This window comes from Odocoileus virginianus, chromosome 2, assembly GCF_023699985.2.
Source record: "Odocoileus virginianus isolate 20LAN1187 ecotype Illinois chromosome 2, Ovbor_1.2, whole genome shotgun sequence".
Taxonomy (NCBI): domain Eukaryota; kingdom Metazoa; phylum Chordata; class Mammalia; order Artiodactyla; family Cervidae; genus Odocoileus; species Odocoileus virginianus.
In genome coordinates this window covers 46852690-46873852 of record NC_069675.1, presented here as the reverse complement: position 1 = coordinate 46873852, position 21163 = coordinate 46852690, and the positions used below count along the sequence as shown (strand labels likewise).

At 52.9% G+C, this 21163-nt stretch overlaps 1 protein-coding gene and 1 long non-coding RNA gene across 3 annotated transcripts in view; one reads left to right on the top strand and one right to left on the bottom strand.

Moving 5' to 3' along the window:
* Positions 1-3846: 3846 nt before the first annotated feature.
* On the bottom strand, positions 3847-13497 carry LOC139039133 (uncharacterized). The gene is made up of 3 exons (XR_011492344.1): positions 13259-13497; positions 11474-11574; positions 3847-3941 (listed from the first exon to the last, which is right to left on the bottom strand). It is a non-coding gene; the product is annotated as an uncharacterized lncRNA (long non-coding RNA).
* Positions 13498-13530: 33 nt separating this feature from the next.
* The window catches only part of ATOH8 (atonal bHLH transcription factor 8), a 41399-nt gene continuing 33766 nt past the window's right edge, over positions 13531-21163 (top strand). Inside the window, exon 1 of one of the 2 annotated variants that reach the window (XM_070479506.1) lies at positions 13531-14716. In XM_070479506.1, coding sequence (XP_070335607.1) covers positions 13961-14716 — 756 coding nt within the window. In that variant the 5' untranslated portion in view covers positions 13531-13960. The remainder of the gene's footprint in view (positions 14717-21163) is intronic. The other variant, XM_020889447.2, reaches the window with a different exon arrangement.

Here is a 21163-nt window from a genome sequence, read left to right as displayed (position 1 = left end):
CTGGAGACGTGGAGACAGAAGCATTAGGAAGAAACTAGACAGAGGTTTGGAAAAATCAGGGGAACCAGAGAGATTAGGTGGGTGGGGGTGGGAAGATGGTGCCAGGATCTGTGTGGCCACTTTATCCAGCACCCATTGTGTCCTCTGCCTAAAGCTCAGGGTGGGGGTGCTCTGGAGCAAGGAGAGATGCAGTCCCCTGCCCCAGCTCCCAGTGACTCATAGGCTCTTTGAGAAACAAGGGTCTCAGCACAGAGCAGTCAGGCTAGCTTGGAAGTTCCCTGGCTGGAGTCAGGAGACCAGCGGTGCCAGTGAGGTCAAGAGAGTCTGTCTCCTGAGGAGTGGTCTGGATGCTCCCTGAGCTGTCATGCAGACTGCATGAATGGCTGAGGTTTTTCAGGGAAGGCTCCCCAGAGGAGGTGTAGTAGGGTCCCAGCCCTGAGTATGAAGTACAAGTCTTTCTCTGCTTATGATGGGATTATATCTTAATACATCCATCAGTAGTTGAGAGTACTTTTAAGTCAAAAAATGTATGTAATACAGCCAATCTACTAAAGATCACAACTTAACCTACCCTACCTTAAACATGCTTGGGACACTCCATTAGCCTACACAAACCCATTTTAACAAATAAAAACCTATTTTGTAACGGTGGCAGAGTGGTAAAGAATCTACGTGCCAATGCAGGAGACACAAAAGACGCAGGTTTGATCCTTGGGTCAGGAAGATACCCTGGAGAAGGGAATGGCAACGCACTCCAGTATTCTTGCCTGGAAAATCCCATGGACAGAGGAGCCTGGCGGGCAACAGTCCATGGGGTCGTAAAGAGTTGGACATGACAGGGCGCACACATGGCATGGACTTTCTTATGTAGTTTATGGCACACTGGACAGAAAGTGAAAAAACAGAAGTCGTCTGGGGACAGAACGTCTGTGCGTTGGTGTGATCACGTGGTTGTCTGCAAGCGGCGGCTGCCGCTGAGGAGCATCTCAAGAGAGTATCGCTTCGTGTGGGGGTGGTTTATTCGCTCAGTCATGTCTGACCTTTGGGACCCCATGGATTGTAGTTCAGAGCTTGGTCCATGGGATTTCCCAGGCAAGAATACTGGAGTGGGTTGCCATTTCTTCCTCCAGGGGATCTTCCCAACCCAGGAATTGAACCCAGGTCTCCTGCATTGCACGTGGAATCCTTACCCTGAACCACCAGGGAAGCACCGTGCGTGCAGGAAAAGAACAAAATTTCAGGTACAGTTTCTGCTGAATGTTTATCACTTTCACACCACCATAAAAATAAAAAAATCTTCAGTCAAACCATTGAAAGTCAAGGATCATATGTGTTGCATTGAAAAGAAAAGAGGTGTTCAGGAGATTGTTAGCTACCCCAGGCTGAGACTGTGTTGAGCCCTTTCACTGATGACCCTGTATCGTCCCAGCAACCCTTGAGGGTCAGTGGTCTTTCTATCCTACGTTGCAAATGAGGACACTGAGGACCAGAGCTTTTAGGGACTTGGTCAAGCTCCCAGCTGGTACGTGGCCAGCCCGGTTCAGCTCAGAGTTGTCCCATAATAAAGTCTAACTTCTCCTGACCACTGAGGGTCTTTTTCCACTTAGCCAAGTTCTCTAGGTAAGGGCCTGTCTTTTTTACCCCCAGAAAAAAGAACAGCTAAGTTTGAGTTGGGGATCTAAGATGACAAGGTAGACCTCCCAGAGGGCAGTGTGGCAAGTTCTGAGAGATCTGAGCAAAATTTGCCTCATCTCATCATTCCCAGAAGTGGCAGCTGGGCCCCTGGGCAGTCCTGCCAGGGTTCCTACCAAGCCAGGCCTCTCCAACAGCCGGGCTCACCTTATCAATGACCCGGGTCTCCTCCTGTACTCCTCAGCACACCCCATTACATGCCAAGTTCTTTCCCACCCCAAATGTTCACTGTGGGACTGCCCCCTTCAGGGGTCCTCAGTAGTTATCTGCCACTGTGAGAAGTGCATGTAAACCCAGCTGGACCCGACAGAATGGATGTATCTCGGGCACTCAGCACGACCTGAGAGGTAGTCGGGGGACCCAGCGGGGCCAGTATTTCCCAGTGGTGTCAAGTGAGTCTGTACCTTGAGGAATGGTCTGGATGGTCCCTGAGCTGTCATACAGATGGAAGGAGGGAAACTAAAATGACAGAACTGATATGCAGGTATTGGTTGTGTGGGGAGTGTCTGACCCACCACAGAAAGATTCTTGGTTAGAGAAAGCAAGATCTATTTCAGGGTCTCTTTCAGGCTTGGGAGAGGAGAAGGAAAGAAGCCAGCCTTGGCAGGGAGGAAAAGATGGGGGGGAGGGGAGGGAGTATGGACAGGATGGTTAGATCCAAGCTCGTCAGGTAAACACCAGAAGGATAGCTGTCCATTTGATTAGAATGATTCCATTGGTCATTTGAGGATTTTATTGTCCTGAGGCCAAATGATTAGCCTCATTCATGGATTTTTAAAAATTTTATTTTAGTTATTTACTTATTTTGGGTTGCATTAGGTCTTTGTTGCTGCACAGGCTTTTCTCTAGTTGTGGTGAGCTGGCTCTCATTGTGGTGGCGTCTCTTGTGGAGCATGGGCTTGAGGGCATGCAGGCTTCCGTAGTTGCAGCTCTAGAGCTCCCAGGCTCTAGAGCACAGGCGAAATAGTTGTGGCACACAGGCTTACTTAGTTGCTCCGAGGCACATGAGATCTTCCCGGATCAGGGATCAAACCCGTGTCTCTTGCATTGGCAGGCGAACTCCTTACCACTGAGCCACCAGGGAAGTCTCATGGACTCTTTTTGACCGTCTAACCATTAATGTTAGGTAAACACTGTGTGGGGGTCACCTTGGTCTGCCAGGTCATCTACATGGGTTGAACTCACTTGTCAATCCTACAAGACAACTGATTATACCAGTTATTTCCAGGAAATAAGCCATTGACTGAATTGACCCAACCCTGTCATTCTTTTGGTTTTTCAGAGGCAGTCTTTCGACACATCTTTGGACCTCACAAATATTTAAGTTCCCCCGCCCGCACACACCCCATTGACAGGGCTTCCCAGGTGGCTCAGTGAGTAAAGAATCCACCTGCAATGCAGGAGATGAGGGTTCAATCTCTGGGTTGGGAAGATCCCCTGGAGGAGGGCATGGCAACCCACTCCAGTATTCTTGCCTGGATAATTCCACGGACAGAGGAGCCTGGTGGGCTACAGTCTGGGGTTGCAGAGTCGAACATGACTGAAGGGACTGAGCATGCATGCACTCACACAGGCACACCACTGACAACAGCCAGCCCCTCAAAAGGCTGGGAGAGACCCTACCCATCAATAAAATGGGAAGGCTGGACTAGACCAGGAGTGGCCAACACATGGCATGAATCTGCCCTCTCCATGGCAGACATTGCTAATCAATTACAGTGTTCATTCCCATGGGACCCGGATGCAGCCTCAGAATCCTTTTCAACATGGGGCTTCAGGCAGCCCCTACCAATCAATTAGATTTGGCACGCATGATGAAAAGCATTTGTCCTCAGTGCCCTAGATGATCTCCAAGCCTCCCTCCGGCTGTGCCGATCTAGGATTGCAACTGATTAAGTGTGTCTGAGGACTCAGCCCAGAGACCACCAGATCGACAGCTGTCCCTGGGGCTTCCCAGGTCTGTGGGGCGGCTATAGTAGAGCAGTACCTTTTAAATTTTCCTCACTGCTAATAAACGTGCATTGCGTCAGCTCCGCTATGCCATGCCCCCCATGGGCTCCGGCTGCCGCCATCAGAGAGGACTTTTTCAGAGAGTTGTAAAAATAGTTTTTCAAGGAGCTTGTACAGAAGAAGCAGCCAAGCCTTTTTTTTTTTTTAATTTCCTTTCTTTTCTGAGGGAATGGGGGAGATGGGTAGGGAATACTTCACAATGAAGGAATGTGATCCTTGGGGAATTGAAAGTTGTTCTCCTAAAAAAAAAAAAAGTTATCACACACTGGTTTCTCATCTAGCCACAGAGCACGCCTGTGAGTCTTGGTAACAGCTCCCAGGAGATCACTGGCTTAAGCCAGTTCTTGTTAGGCTGTTGACAACTCGGTCCTGATGAGGGAAGCACTAATGGGCCCCTGGCTCGCTCTCTGCCCGCCCCCTGGCTGATCAGGCTTTGGGTTCCAGTGGGCTTGATGGCTCCATGACAGAGCTTTTTCTTGCCTGCAATAGGGGTTAGGCCTGCAAGAGAGTTTTCTTTCTAGCCAGTGAACTTTTCACTTCTCTCCGTTGTGCTCTGGATTTGGAAGAGGCTTAAGACAGACGCTGAGATGTTAAAGGTGGGAGTATCTCCAGGTAGGTAGGAGCCATCACCTTCTCACTCTTTCCATTTTACAGATGAAGAAACTGAGGTTTGCAAGGGCAGGAGGACACAGGAGGCAGATACCCAAGGGAAGGGTACATCGCTGGTCCTGGTATGAGAATGCATTTTTCGACACCCAGAGCACCAAGTCAGAACTTTAGGACAACTTTGATAACATCCAGCCTGGAATTTCTCAAACCCTGAGTAATGTGTGCTCCTGTCTTGAACGGTGACACCTTGTCACAGAGCCCTAGGACATCGCTATACTCTTAGGCTTTATACTTTTAATTTTTATATAACTATAAAAAGAAATAAATTAGTAAACAAAACGACAAAGGTGATGTGCTTCCCCAGTGGCTCAGTGGTAAAGAATCCGCCTGCAATGCAGGAGTCACAGTTCACCAAGTTCAGTCCCTGGGTTGGAAAGGTCCCCTGGAGGAGGGTATGGAAACCCACTCCAGTATTCTTGCTTGGAGAATCCCATGCTCCTCTGTCCATGGGGTTGCACACAGTTGGACACAACTGAAGCAACTTAGCACACAGGCACGCACAAAGGTGATACAATTCATATGAACAACATGGGGTTAATAACGGATAACGTTGTTTTACTGAAACAGAGCACATAGAGGGCAGAGGAGGAGCATAGGAGAAGCCACTGAAGACCCTGGACTTTCCCCATCAGAGCTCATTGGAATGAAGGAACCTGGGGGACAGTGTGATGTTGCAGGACAGAAGAGGACCAGAGAGGGCAAGGCCAAGGCAGATGCTGGTGAGGAAACCACAGAGCCTGAACACACTCACATCCTCTTGGGGGTGTGCTCTCCCAAGTCTCCTTGAGGCTTGGCTGTCCCCTCACTGAGCAAATCCCCGATGTCGAGGTGGGGCCCCGCTGCCACCCCCTCTCTGCTCTACCGTCTAGGCTCCATGAAGGAGTGGGTACCCCTGCTCCCTGCTGCTTCCTGTCTACTTCAGGTGGGAACATAGGCAAATGGATCCCATAGATATGGAAGTGGATCATAGAGTGTATGTCAAGGAGAAAAGGGGTACGGTTCCAGTTGTAAGTGGGTGGTGAGGGGAGGCCTTAGCGAAAGGTGACATAAACAGGAGGCTGGGAGAAGGTTAGGGAGTGAGTTATGGATATTTGTCAGGGAGGAGGTCTGCCTGGCTAAAAATCCCATTGTCCTGCCAGCCTGGTTCAAATGCCTCTTCTTCAGGCATCCCTGGTGGTCCAGCGGTTTAAGTATCCACCTTGCAATGTAAGGGACCCCAGTTCAATTCTTGATCTGGGAGGATCCCACAGGCCATGGAGCATCTAAGCCTCGGTGCTGCAACTACCGAAGCCTGAGCTCCTAGAGTCTGTGCTCCGCAATGAGAAGCCACGGTAATGAGGAACCACACATGACAAGGGGGCAGCCACCACTCGCTGCAACTAGAGGAAGCCCTCGTGCAGCAACGAAGTCCCAACCCAACCAAAAAAGATAATAAATAAACACAGTGGGAGTGTTAGTCGCTCAGTCATGTCTTTGCGACCCCATGGACTGTAGCCTGCCAGGCTCTCCTTTGTCCATGGAATTCTCCAGGCATGAAGACTGGAGTGGGTTGCCATTCCCTTCTCCAGGAGATCTTCCTAACCCAGGGATCAAACCTAGATCTCCTGCATTAAAAGCAGATTCTTTACCGTCTGAGCTGCCAGGGATCTTCCCAAATAAATATTCAAACAAACAAAAACCCAAATGCCTCTTCTTCCAGGAAGTCTCCCAGAATGGTTCTGCCACACTTGGAATTCCCAGAGTTTTCCCTGAAGTGTGTGTCACTTCAAACTGTGTCTAACTGCTCTTAGATTTGTATCATCTCTCTACTGGACCTGGAGCTCCTTGGGGTGGACATCTCATGCCCTCTCACCAAACGTCAGCTCCCCGAAGCAGGGGTTTTTGCTTTGTTCGCTGCTGTCTCCCTAGACTCAGCAGGTGTCTACAAATGCGCACTGAATTGCCACAGGTGGACCAAGTCAAAGGTGGGACTTACTTGAGCTCCTGGCAACAGATACCTCATGTCTCTGTCCCAGTCCCATCATGGGGCCTGGCCAGGGGCAAGGTTTGTCAAGTGACTGAATGACTGTTGATTTGCACCCATTGTCCTCCATGTTGTTTATCAGGCCAGGAGACACGAAGCCAAAGAGAAAGAAAGTGAATTCGACAAACCACCAGTTCTCGGTGGCCATAGCAATTGTTTCTAAGACATGATCAATTCTGGATCCACTGGCTTCTTCTAATCAAAGCAGCTGGTTGAATAGTTGAGTAAGACCTGGTCCAAACTGAGCAGTGAACCTCAGATGGTAAAGAATCTGCCTCTAAGGCAGGAGACCCAGATTTGATCCCTAGGTCAGGAAGATCCCAGGGAAGAGGAAAGGGCAACCCACTCCAGTATTCTTGCCTGGAGAAACCCATGGACAGAGGAAGGAGCCTGGTGGGCTACAGTCCACAGGGTCGCAAAGTCAGGCACGACTGAAGCGACTGAGTACACATGCATGCATGCACACACGTGTACCAGGATTGTTCTAGATGCTGGGATATAGCAGTGAACAAGGCAGGTAAAAATCCCTGCCCTCATGGAGCTGACGTTCTAGTCCGGGATACAAAGAAACAAAAAACCCAGTTATATACATGCATATAGAATATGTCAGATGATGGCAAGTGCTTGAAAAATTAAAGCAGGGAAGAGGCAGAAGATTCTGAAGGTGGGGTACAAATTTTATGGGGTGCCCAGGGACAGTCTCACTGAGAAGGTGACATAGAGGCACCAGAGGTGGATGAGGGAGTGAGTCACAGGCTACCTGGGGGAGAATATTCCAGAATGAGGGAATAGCCAGTGCAAAGGCCCTGAGGCAGGAGGGAGCTTTCTGGCTAAGTTCAAAGTATAGCAAGAAGCCCAGTGTGGTGGGAGCAGAAAGATGGGGTGGGTTATGGGGGAGAACTGAGGGATGAGGTCAGAGAGGAAAAGGGAGAAAAGGGGGACTAGATGCCAACCTTGGTTCCTACTGGAATGTTTCAGTTCTCTATTGCTTGCATAACAAATCACCCCAAAATGCAATGGCTTAACATGACAATTCGGGATACGTTTCCATGGTTCTGGAGGTTGACTGGGCTCAACTGGGCAGTTCTCACTCAGGTTCTCCATGTGGTTACAGAGAGATAGAGGCTGAGGCCAGAAGCATCTGAAGGCAGGTGTTTGGGTCCCTTTCCTGCATCACAGATCTGGCAGGCACCATGGGGCTTCCCATGAGGCCTCTCCCGGCAACACAGTAACCTGGACCCCTCACATGGTGACTCAGGGCTCCCGTCGACAGGAAGCTGAAACAGCCTTAAAAGCACAGCATCACTTCTACTCCAGCAGGCCTCCATTAGCCAAGGCAGTCCAGATTCCTAGGATGGAGGAACATACCCCTGTCTGCATGCTTGCAGGTGGAGAGGACTGCTGGCAGCCCATAACACATGTGAGAAAAAAGGGAAGTCACCCAAAGGAATGACATGATGTGTCCTAGGTTTCAAAGGACTTCCTGTCAACTGTGTGAGAACCTGGTACCCACTTGCCTGTTGTACCAGGCTCCCCCTCACGCTTGCTGAACCCCTTCTCTCTGGACCCTCCCCTCCCATTTCCTTCCTGACCACAGGAGTCAGGACCAAGTGTGCCCTATGGACTTTGCCTCGCGCAGGGGAGTCTGCTGCATTTACCACAGAGCATGTGCTTGGGCCTGAGAAGGGATACCCAAGCTTATCCCAGAGATAGAACTCCAGAGAGGGAGTACTAGAGAGGGGGTGCTAAAGGCCTCCCTGCTTCCCTCCTGTCATGTCCTTATCCAGCCCCTTTCCCAGCCCCAAAGTCTCTCAATTTTCCACAATTTAGATGGTCACTTGGATAGAGGGAGCTAGAAGGAAAGCTGGAGAGGGAGTTTGAGAGCTTTCTGACTGGATATCTCCTTTCTGTCCTCTGGATCCAATGTCTTGCTGGTTAATGGTGACAGTTCAGGTACTGTGACTGAAAGGCAGGGAGGGGAATTGGGGGCCACAAGGCTGGCTGTATCCTACTCTCTGCTCACTCCCTTGGGTGGTCCTATCCAGGGTGGATATGAGCACAACTCCAGAAGGCAGTGATCATATGCGTTCTGTAGCCTTCTGGCAGTCTAATTCCATTTTTCCTTGCTCGAATTGAAGACACACCCACTTTGGAACAATCTGGACGGTCGGAAATGGGAACTCCAGATTCAGGAATGTAGCATTCCATGTAGCAAGGATCCAAGGACCCATCTCATTTGGCCAAGGAGACGGCAATCATGGGGTGCCACCTGGCAGAGTTATCCTCTCCTCACCCATGGGTGGTGTGTATGTACTAAGAACTGCTGGGTAGGTTCCACCCAGCAATGCCAGGAGATACCAGTGCCTGGATAAGGCCTGGGATCCATATGCCTGAGATCATCAAATGTCCAGAGGAAGTACCCCTGACATATGCCCCTGACCTGGAGGATCACTGAGCTGGTCCAAGGGAGGCCAGAGGATTCCCTTGAGAAGAGGACAACAAGAAGCTCACCCAGCCTGGTGGCACATGCAGGGAGGCCAGTGTGGACAGCCAGAGAGGCCAGCCCTGTAGGTGGCCCAGTGACTTGCCTGTTCAGATGCTGGTCACTGAGGTCTCAGGAGGCCATAAGACACAGTGGTTCAAAGCTTGAGTTTTGGGGTCAGTTGGCCAGGGTTCAAATCTCACTTCTGTTATTTTTTTCCATTGGCAAGTTTTTTTCTTTTTTTTCTTTCTGGTCTAGGAACCTCAGTTTCCTTACCTGTACAATGGGTTTACTTCCCTGGGTTGTTATAAGGAAATTAAGCCTATATAGAAATAGAGCCTATATTCACTCCCAGTGCAGTGGCATTACTGCTTGGCTTTTGACAATTTGTTCCCAGTGACCCAAGCCCTAAGCTCTTGCCTTCACGTCCCTTTATAGCTTCATTCCTATTCCCTGGATCAGCCATACAGAGGATGTGGAACCTCCTAGTGGTTGTTTTTAATGTAGGACTTCCCAGGTGGCTCAGAGGTAAACACTCTGAGTGCTAATGCAGGAGATGGAAGAGACATGGGTTTGATCCCTCAGTCAGGAAGATCCCCTGGAGGAGGAAATGACAACCCACTCCAGCATTCTTGCCTGGAAAATTCCATGGACAGAGGAGCTTGGCAGGCTACTATGGGTTCGCAAAGAGTCAGACACCACTGAGAGATTGAGCATGAGCGCACATAGGTTTTCTAGGGGTGTGTGTCTTGCCCCATTCCAAGCAGGGTGTGAGACCACTTGGAGCCCTGAAAGCCTTTACACTGGCATTTCTATGAATTCACAAAATCTATCTTACTCTCATTTCAGGGTTACCAGTCCTGGTGGCTCAGACAGTAAAGTGTCTGCGTACAATGCAGGAGACTAGGGTTCAATCCCTGGGTCAGGAAGATCTCTTGGAGAAGGAAATGGCAACCCACTCCAGTATTCTTGCCTGGAAAACCCCATGGGTGAAGGAACCATGGGGTCACAAAGAGTTGGATATGATGGAGTGATTTCACTTTAGTCCTGCGCTCTTAAATTCTTGTGGGGAGTTGGCTGTGCTGTGTGTAGTCCAGACTGTATCACACCACCAGAGGGCACTAGCAGGCTGGTCTCCCTCCACTTTTCCAGGAGACTAAGGGAAGTGAGCCCTGGGTGGCAGGTTTGCCCTTAAGCTGGGGGACCTTGGGCAGTTAGCCTGGACTTTGGAGGTCTGCCACTTGTAGGGCTGAGATCACAATAATAGGGACCCTTCACATCACTTGGGCCCTCCAGTTCTGGTACATGGCATTCCATCTTATGACTAAGGAAGTAATGCCCAGATAACAAACTACAGTTCAGAGAGGTGAAGGGGCTGCTCAAGGCCACACAGCTGGTAAGTGGCAAAGCAGATTCCTCCTATGTTAGCCTGATGCCAACCCCTGGGCCCACGGGAGAGGCAGCATGGCAGGGGGGAAGGAGCGTGTCCTGGAAGACCTGCTGGGTTTGAGTCCTGTTCCACCTCTGCCCAGCGCAGCTGACCACTCCAATCCACTCCCTTCTCCTCCCCTGTTCCCATGGGGAACAGTGACCTTCTCCCCTGTTTTGAGAGAGTTGGTGACAGGCTCAGGATCAGTATGAGTGGAGCTTTTGATATTCAACAAAGGCAGGTGATTTTCCTGGAGCCCATGCTGGCCTCTTTAGGGACAGTTTTCAGTCCTGCTACAAGACTTCCACATGCTCCAACTAGCTATGGACACCTCCGGCCTGCAAGTGTACTCCAAGACGGGAGGCAGATGCTGCGATGCAAGGAGTCTGGGCAGCTGCACCAACCCAGAGGCCTGAGGCCACTGTCACTCCAGCTCACTGTTGTACATGCAGTCTCACTCAAACCTCATGTCAGTTCTGGGAGACAACATTATGATCCCCATTTTACAGAGGAGGAAACTGAGGTTCAGAGGGGAACTCGGCAGTTCTGGGGAGGAGGACTTGGCTTTCCCCCCATCTCTGCCGCTGACTGGCTAGATGTGTGAGGAGTGGGTTAGCTGGGGTCTCAGACTCTGTTTGGGAGCTGGCAAATGTAAACGGCATGACAGTGAAAGGCAGTGTGAGTCGCTCAGTCAGGTCCGACTCTTTGCGACCCCATGGACTGTAGCCCTCCAGGCTCCTCTGTCCATGGGATTATCCAGACAAGAATACTGGAGTGAGGGCTTCAGCAAAGGTTTCCTGGAAGACAGGGAGGAAGGAAAGAGCAGCTTGTGGATCTTAGTTCCCTGACCAGGGATGGAACTCAGGCCCTCTGCAGTGAAAGCACAGGGTCCTAACCACTGGACCATCAGAGAAGTCCCAGAAACAGTGGTGTTTCAGGACCTCACAAACCTAGGGGTTCAGACAGGACTTCAGTGGAGGACAAGCTGCAGCAATTCTTGGGAGTGAGCAGAGGCCAGTAAGAGTGACAGGGCGCTGTGATGACCAGCCAAGGTTTACAGAGAGGAGACTGAAGCCAGTCATCCAAGAGCGAGAAGAATGTTCTCTTCAACGGGTGTGGGGCTGGTGGGGGGAAAGCAGGGGAATGGGGGCTCCTCTCTGGGGCTTACCCTTGGTCTTCAGGAGAGAGGTAAGGTATGGGAAGATGCTGGGTGTCCAGGGAAGCGGGTGCCTCAGGAAGCAATCACTTTATCATGCTGGGACCAATTCCCTGTGGGGAAAAAATGAGGTTTTGCATTTACTATTCCCAGGTGGCGCTAGTGGTAAAGAACCCACCTGCCAATGCAGGAGACATAAGAGACAAGGGGTTCGATCCCTGGGGTTCGATCTCTGGGAAGATGTCCTTGAGGAGGAAATGGCAACCCACTCCGATATTCCTGCCTGGAGAATTCCATGGACAGAGGAGCCTGGCAGGCTACAGTCCATGGGGTGGCAAAGAGTCGGACACGACTAAGCACATATGTACTGTGTTTCAGCCAGCCATAGTCAAAAAACTGCATGCTTCCATGTGTATGTGTTCCTATGTGTATGCAGACATGACGGTATGTTTGATGTCAAAGTCTGATGTCAAAGTCCTCTTAAGTCTGTGATCTCTTTTTATTTCCCCCAACCACCTTGAGAGGTTGGCTGCATAGAAATGTCACCCTCAAGGACAGATTCAGAACTCCAGTGGGATGAACTGTCTTGTCCAGGGTCACAGGCCTTGAGAGTTGAAAAAGCCAAGCACAATCTGTGCTCCTGACCCTGAACTTTCTGCTTGGACCCCTCTCCTACCTTCCAGGACACTGCATGACACAGGCCACGGAGTCATCTACCTCCTCACACCCTTAGAGAGAGAGAGAGAGAGAGAGAGAAGGCACTCCAGATGAACCCTGAAGAAAACCCCCACTGAGTTTGGTCGGTGTAGGAGGTGGGAGTGAAGGACTGAAACCAGAAAGATAAGAATTCCAGCGGCTGCAGAGGTCAGAGCCCCAGGCCAAGGTCGATCTTTTCCCAAACTACTTAAAGCACCCATCACCACCTTAAGGAGAAACCACTATAGAGAAAGGGCCTTTGAGGAGTATGTGCTGGTCCTTGGGGCAGCCTCTGGGGTGGGGGGGTGGGGGGGGTGGGCAGGGCTTAGTGAGGGCCAACTAGTTTGACGTTCCCACTCCCCCACCCAGAATCTCCAGTAGAATGGCCCTGAGGACCAAGGATCTGGGAAGTCAATCTCTGTCCCCTGCCAATAATGGCAGGCACCTGCAAAGCTCTCACTTTGCACCAGGCTGCTCTGAACGCTTTGTACATACAGGGTCAGTTAACTTTCACAACAGTCCTGGAGACGCAACTGTTACTTCCATTTTACAGATGAGGAAAGGGAAGCACAGGGAGGTTCAGTGACTTGCCCAGTGTTCCTCAGTTTGTCAGTGGCAGAGCCGGCCAGGAAATCTGCCTCTAGGAACTATTCTGCCTCTGTTATTAATAGTAATAATAACCAAAGCTTCCATCGGACTGGTCCCTCCCATGTGCCTGGGGCTTAATTTCTCACAGCCATGCTGTGATTTAGGCGTTGATGTTCTCCGAATTTCTCATTTCATAGATGAGTAAATCCGGGCTTAACGGGCAGCCTGGGGTGAGATGACTTCAGACTCTCACAGATGCTGCATCGAAATCCGAAGCTTCCCCCCTGATCGGCCTCTTTAAACTCGCTGCGTGACCGTGGGAAAAGCCCATTCCTTTTTGGAGCCTCAGTTTCCCTGTCGCTTAGGCTTTCTGCTCCTGGTTCCCCTTTGCTCCAGCGAGTGACCCAGCGAATGGGACTGAGGTGCAGGGGGGCCTGAGGATCTTGGGCAACCCCAGAGCCTTCTTCCTCCTCTCAGCACCCCCCCCCCCCCCACACTCCGCCACGACCTCACCCTCTTCCAGAAGAAGTCGCCATACAGTTTCTTTCTCGCCTTTCAAGCTGGGGTAGGGTTGGGGGGAGGGCTGGACGTGGAGGTGCTGGGTGCGGAAGGTCACCGAGAGAAGAAGGCCTAGCTCCGATTTGGGGAAGGGCCCAAGGGCCCAGAAGCCATGTGCTCGGGAGCAGACTGTCCTGCGGGAAAAGAGAAGCGCCCGGGACTCGAGGAGGGGGCGGGGAGGGAGAGTCGGAGGAGGCAGGTTCTGGGCAGAAGGGCTGGGGGTGGGGGGAGGCAGAGAGGACGCGGACAAAGGAGGCGGCCGGCAGCCCAGCTGTTTTGAAAAATGCTTCCTGTTTCTTTAAAGGCGCTCGCGGCTCGGGCGGCCGGGGCTGGGGAGGCGGCGGCGCTGACTGATCTGGGGAACCGGGCTTCTGTGTAAACTGAGGCTAAACAAACACAGATGGAGCGCAGCGGGCGTTCTCCAGAAACGCTGGCACGGCGGCAGCGACTTCAGATGACACTCTGAGCGCTCCGGGAACGGACAGCCCGGCGGCGCAGCTGCCCCGGGGCGAGGGGGAGAAAGGGAGGAGGGAGGGAGGGAGCGAGCGAGCAGGGGGAGAGCTGGCGACTCCGAGGCGCTGAGCGCGGCGGCCGCCGGGGCAGGCGGGCGCGCTTCCCGGGCAGCCCCACGCCGCTGCCTCGCGCGCTACCCGCGCCATGAAGCACATCCCGGTTCTCCAGGACGGGCCCTGGAAGACCGTGTGCGTGAAGGAGCTGAACGGCCTCAAGAAGCTCAAGAGGAAAGGCAAGGAGCCGGCGCGGCGCGCGAACGGCTATAAAACTTTCCGATTGGACTTGGAAGCGCCCGAGCGCGGCGCCACCGCCACCAACGGGCTGCGGGACAGAACCCAGCGGCTGCAGCCAGTCCCGACCCCGGTGCCAGCCCGGGTGGCGCCGGCCGTTCCCTCAGGTGGGGGCGCGGACACGGCCGGGGAGCGCGGAGGCGCCCGGGCGCCGGAGGTCTTGGACGCGCGGAAACGCGGCTTCGCCCTGGGCGCAGTGGGGCCGGGACTCCCCACGCCGCCTCCCCCGCCGCCGCCTCCTGCGCCCCAGGGCCAGGTACCTGGGGGTCCCGAGACACAGCCTTTCCGGGAGCCGGGCCTGCGTCCCCGCATCTTGCTGTGCGCACCGCCAGCACGCCCCACGCCGTCGGCGCCCCCGGCGCCCCCAGAGCCCCCGGTGCGCCCCGCGCCCCCCACGCGCCCTGGGGAAAGTTCTTACTCGTCAATTTCACACGTAATTTACAATAACCACCCGGATTCCTCCGCGTCGCCTAGGAAACGGCCGGGCGAAGCTACCGCCGCCTCCTCGGAGATCAAAGCCCTGCAGCAGACCCGGAGGCTCCTGGCGAACGCCAGGGAGCGGACGCGGGTGCACACCATCAGCGCAGCCTTCGAGGCGCTCAGGAAGCAGGTACCGGCTCCCAGTCACACATCCTCGCTGCGCGTGGGGATGGCTGCGGGAGTGGGTGGGCAAGTGGCGGGGCGGGCGGGGTGGTGGGACTTTAAGGAGGGTGAGGGTGTGGATTAAAGGGCAAGTAATTCCCGCCCGGTCGGTCCCAGCGCCGAGACAGGTATGGGACCGCCCGGCGCAGAGACCTTTGCCACATTTTGGTGTGGGTCTTAGTTTGCAAAGTGGGGATGAAGGTTCGAGATCTCTGGCCTTCTTTACTGCCACTTCATCCCCTTTGGGGTGACCCTGTCTGCGAGTCTGACTTCAGCCCTCATAGTTCACTTTTATGGCAGCGAATATTTGTCTCCCGGAGGCCCTTGGGCGCCGTGAGGATTGGAGAGGGGAAATGTGGGAATCTGTCTCCGGTGGGTAAGGGCGAAGACCCTTTTTCTGGCAGACCCGGAGTGCTGCTGAGGGGTGGTCCTGGTTTTGCCAGAATATAAATGTTCCGCCTTCTGGGGGAGCCTGTCAACCCCTTTTTAGTTCCCGCCTCCCGGCAGGGTTGTCCCCGCCCTCAGGTTGCCTACACACCCTGCAACACCTCCCCCCGCCCCTGCCCCACCTCGGTGTCCTTAAGGACGCTGGCTATAACCCTTCCCTGGGAATTGGCTGGAGAGAGTCTTTCCTGGAGAGTCCCCTTTATTGCTGACCTTCAGCTCACATGGAAGAGGCAGGTCGGCTGAGCGGGGAACTGGTTGATAGGGGATCTTCAGAAACTAGTTCTGGAGTGGGTTAGGGGCTTCTTAGTTTAGAGCAGGTGGCAGCTGTCCTCACCAGACACTGTCTTCTTGGGGGGATGGGGAGGAATATTTGCCCAAGAATTCCCTGTAGTGGGGAGTGGCAGTTTTACAATTCCACTTAGACAAGATTGAGACTGCCCAGGAGTTCTAGACTGTTCATTTTCATAGAGCAAAGAGAGATCTAAGAAGTGAGTGGTAAGTGCCCTCTGCCTCCACCTCACACAGGGCATGGGGAAGGTTGAGGGGGTAGGTGGGTGTGATTTGTTTGAATGGTCAGGATTTCTGCTTGCTCTGCCGCGGACTTCCTGTGTGACTTCAGGAAAGTTACTCACCCTCTCTGGGCTTTAGCCAGTAACAAAGGATTTCAGAAAATATGATATTTTTGGATCACACTCTCTCTGCTTCCTCCTGTGAGTGGGTCAGGCAGTGCCTGTATTCATCCCTGGGAGAGAAATTGAACTCCTGGGAAAAGAGGCTCTATGACTTTTGAGCCAAAGTGTCTCACTTGGGAATGGGTGAGCTGATTGGTCAGTGAAGTGGAGTGGAGTGGAGGGGTCAGATAGCTGTCACAGACAGTTGGGACACTGGGCAGTGGGCCAAGTGGAGAATTCAGTCTCACCTTCAGGTAGCAGCCTGCTACCTGCCCCTCAGGATGGAAGGCTGAGATGACAGAGAGATGGCTGTCCACCTGCTCACCTTGAAGCTAGGAAAACCCCCTCAGATTGGGGAGGTCAGGTGCCCAGAGCATCACAACTGGTGAGCAGCAGGACGGGGCTGGCACCCAGGCCCTCTGACTGCCAGCTCCGGGTTCTTTTTACTCCTCCAGCTGCCTCTTTCAATGCTGAGAAAATATTCATAGTCTTGTGTACTCAACTGCATCTCATTTGTCCAGTGGCTTTAACTTCTTTTAGTAATAAATTCTATCTTACCTGATCTTAACATCCCTGTCAGTTGGATTAACTTTCCACTTAATGGAATGTAAAACTGGGGCCTGGAGAAAGAAGGAAGGGGACTCTTCCCAAATCACCTAGTGGGTTAGGAAAGATGATAGAAATTTCTAGAATGCCCGCCCGGCCAAATGCTTCTCACAGTATTGGATGTACCAGTGTCATGGGCCCCCCAGCCGGACTTGCAGTGTCATTTGTAGTTGGAAGAAGGGCAGACACAAGCCTGACTCTCTGAGACAGGATTGTTAATCCTGCTTTCCTTTCACTTCTGCCCTTCTGGTGGGAAAGTTCTGTAGAAAATGGACAAATTCAGGGAGAGAGTGCGTGCACACACACAGGTACACACAGTGGTGTGTACACACACAATCAGTACCCGTGCTCTTAGGCACACACTAAGTGCTTGGACAGAGACATCCACTCTTGTTTGTTGCCCTCCTGGCCCGAAGCATCTGTCCTTCCCCCAGAAAGGCTGCTGGTAGGCACCTGTCTGTTATCTGGGAGCAAAAGAAATCACTAGGGCACTTCTGGTCCCCAGAGCCCAGGGCCCAGGAGGCCACACTCACCACGTCCACATCACACAGCCCCTGTCTGATGGGGAAAGTCCTGTGTCCTGGAGGCACTCCTTCCTCCTCTGGACCTCAGTTTCTCTCCTGTAGAAGGTGTGCATGTGTACACACACACACACACACACCACACACCCATGTGCGTGCCCCTGTCCAGACAGGCTGTGGCTCTGGATTTAGGCTTGGTGGTGGTGGTTTAGTCACTAAGTCGTGTCCGACTGTTGCGACCCCATGGGCAGTACCCCTCCAGGTTCCTCTGTCCATAGGATTTTTCCAGGTAAGAATACTGGAGTGGATTGCCATTTCCTTCTCCAGGGGATTTTCCCGACCTAGGGATCGAAGCCAGGTCTCCTGCACTGCAGGCAGATTCTTTACCAACTGAGCTACCAGGGAAGCCCTTGGATCTAGGCTCAGGCTTGACTATCGGAAATGGGTCCTTGCGAAAGAAGCGAAAGGTGAGAGTCTGGTTCTGCCTGAAATGAGACCTTGGCCCTTGCAGCGCTGAGGTCCGTGGTGGGACTGTGACTCTGGTCTGGAGTTCTGTTTCCCTGAGCAACTTCCTGGAACAGTGAGTATGAGCAGGGAGTCTGGAGGCCAGCATTTGAGTCCTGTCTCTGCTGTATGCCTCTTGTGTGACCTTGGACAAGTCACTTTCTCTCTGAGCCTCAGCTAATGAAACTGGGAAATGGTGATAAAGCTTACCTCATACACAGCTTCTTTGCAAACATCGAGTGAAGAAAGGAAGGGAGGCCGTAGGAGGAATGAACCTTTCTTGAACATCCACAGTGTCCTCAATGCTGGGCACAGGACTTAGCAGATGTAGAAATAAGAATGCTATAATCATTTTCTTAGCAATCATAGAAACTGCCATCTATCTGTGGCAGCAATCAAAGCAACTGGGTTCAGTCACTCAGTCACGTCCAACTCCTTGTGACCCCATGAACTGTAGCATGCCAGGCTTCCCTGTCCTTTGCTATCTCTGGGAGTTTGCTCAAACTCATGTCTGTTGAGTCGGTGATTCTATCCAACCATCTCATCCTCTGTCACTCCCTCCTCCTCCTGCCCTCAATCTTTCCCAGCATCAGGGTCTTTTCCGATGACTCTTTGCCATCAGGTGGCCAAAATATTAGAGCTTCAGCTTCAGCATCAGTCCTTCCAATGAACACTTAAGGTTGATTTCCTTTAGGCTTGACTGGTTTGATGTTCTTGCTATCCTTTGTACTGGGTCCTGGGCTAAGTGTGCTATGTGTATTAGTTCATTTAACGAAATAGGTGTTGTCCCATCCCCACCCCCGTCCCACCCCCATTTCACAGATGGTGAGACTGAGGTTCAAAGAGCTTCTGTAAATTGGTGGCGGTCTCCCAGCCTTTGGCTGCCGCACCAGGCCTCATGGGTTTTGCACTGCACATCTCCCTGACTTGCCATTCACTAGACTCCAGGGTGCATATGCCGCTTTCATTGCAGAATCTGGATTCAAATCAGTCAGTGAGTCGCTCCAAGGCTCAGACTCCTACCAGCCTGGTGATCGCCCTGGAGCTGTCCACCCCCAGCACAGGGAAGCTCGCCAGTCTCCTGTTTTGTCCAACCCGCCATATTCTCAACCAGGGAAGGAACGGGGTAGGAGGCTGCCTGGCCATAGAAGTGCAGGTGGGGGAGAGAGAGGCCCCCTGGCAGGAGGGTGGGGGGTGGGTATGCAGGGCAGATGGTCAGGCCACATGCCACCAGCCCAGCTGCGTGGGGCCCTCCCCGCCGCCTCATGTGAAGGCCATGTGTGTACAGCTGGGCCCGGTCCATGTGCGGGGCTGCTCCGGGCCAGGTGGGAGGGGTTCAAGGGAAAGCCTGGTGTTGCTGGGTGGGGGAGGGGAGGGGCCCGAGCCTGTGGGCCTCGGCCTTCCCTGACAGAACCTTCTGGCTCACAGGCTGTGCCTGCCCACAGGGCATCTGCTGTGCTTGCAAGATTTCCTCTCTCCCAGAGAAGTGTAAAGCCCCTCAGTGCTGGAGGAATGGCACTCTGGCCAGGCAGAGGCCTGGATCAGCAGGGCAGAGCCCTCAGGGCCTTCTGAGGTGCCTCTTCATAAGTGAGAGTGTTAGTCCCTCAGGCTTGTCCGACTCTCTTTGACCTCATGGACTGTAACCTGAGAGGCTCCTCTTTCCATGGGATTCTCCAGGCAAGAGTCCTGAAGTGGGTTGCCATTCCCTTTTCCAGGGGAACCTTCCCGACCCAGGGATTGAACCCAGGTCTCCTACATTGCAGGTGGAGTCTTTACTGTCTGAGCCACCAGGGAAGGTGCCATGGTCTCCTGGGGAATCCCCCACAAGTAAACTCAGGGTGGCCCAGAATGGGGCATGAGAATGGCGCCCCCAGCCCCGCACCTCCCTCACCCTCAGACTCCCTAGGATGCCAGGGGGCCATGGCAGCCTGTGTCCCACTCCTCAGGGAATGAGGGACAGGCCTGCTTGCGTCCGGAGGGAACAGGAGTGACAGAAGCCTCTCTCCGGCCCCCTCTCATCCAGTCACCAGGGCAGCTGCCTTTTGAACCTCTTTGCAGGAGGTGAAGTACCTTACCTGGCCTTGTGGTCATGCATATGTAGTCCCACCTTCCCACTTCACAGGTGAGGACACTTACAGAAGTGGACCGAGTGACCAGGCTTTGTCAAGTCTGGCTCTGGGCCAGGGCTCATAAAAACTTAAGCCCAGGTTTTCAGGGTTCGGCCTCGTTGCTAGGAGTCAGGTTGGGATTTTGTTTAGACGGAACTTGACAAGGACCTCGAACAGCTCTGTATGGAGAGACTTCACCCCAGGAAGCCAGCACTCCCTGATATGAGATGATTAGAGAATAATTTCAAATGAATCAGGTGCTCAGCTGTGTGTCGAGGACACAGTGATGCTGGAGCTCTGTGGGTCCAGAAGCCTTGGTGGGCATCTGAGGATGGGTCTGAGGAGTGGGTAGGAGTTGGCAGAGAGGCAAGAGGGATTCCAGGCCGCCCCTGCATTGGCTGTGCTTGTCTGTTGCCCCTCCGAAGGAAACGGCAACCCACTCCAGTATGCTTACCTGGGAAATCCCATGGTAAGAGGAGCCTGGTGGGCTGCAGTCCATGGGTCGCAAAGAGTTTGGCATGACTAAGAGGCTAATGCTCACTTACGGCCCCAGCCCCTCCCTACATCTGCCCATGGCGATTCCATTCTGAGGCAGCAGGTGTTCTCATGTCCATTTACTGGTGAGGAAACTGAGTCCCCTAAGCTTGTGGCCCTGCCTAAGCTCATGTGGATGGCCCAGAGTAGAGTTAGGTCCTCAGCATCTCAGGCCAGGGTCCTTCCTGCTTTCTCCCACTTGTTGGAGCCAGAAGAGGGTCTGGTAAGTAAGTGGGATGGAATCTCTTAGAGGTATATGGGACCTTGAGAAAATCCCCACATGTGCTCTGAAGCTTAACAATCTTTTTAATTTTTGTCTGTGTTGGGTCTTCATTGCTGTGCACAGGCTTTCTCTAGTTGCGGTGAGTGGGGGCTACTCTCTAGTTGTGGTGCTCTGGCTTCTCATTGTGGTGGCTTTTCTTGTTGCGAGCACAGGCTCTAAAACACAGGCTCAATAATTGCGACCCATGGGCTTAGTTGCCACGAGGCATGTGGGATCTTCCTGGACCAGGGATCGAACCCTTGTCCCCTGCATTGGCGGGTGGATTCTTAATCACTGGACCCCCAGGGAAGTCCTAAATCTTAACAGTTCTTGTGAGTTGAGCATCAGGCAGGTTTTTTTACTTTCTTGGAAGTTTTGCTGCCTCAGGAGTTGCAGCCAACTGACCCTGCTGCCTCCTTTGGCCTTGTCCTCTGAGCAAGCTGAACAGATGACTACTCTGGGCTTTCCTGCAGGTGGTGTGGTGGCTGGGCTCTGGGCCTTATGTGGATGCTCAGAGAGGTAATGCAGTAAGGCTGGGGTCCCATGAAGTCCAGAACTCTCCAGCTCCTGCTCAGAAGGGTGGGCTGCCCACCTCCACACCATATAGATATATCCACTTTAAAAAGCAAAAACACCACTTTGCCAACAAAGGTCCGTCTTGTCAAAGCTATGGTTTTTACAGTAGTCCTGTATGGATGTGAGAGTTGGACCATAAAGAAGGCTGAGTGCCAAAGAATTGATGCTTTCCAACTGTGGTGCTGG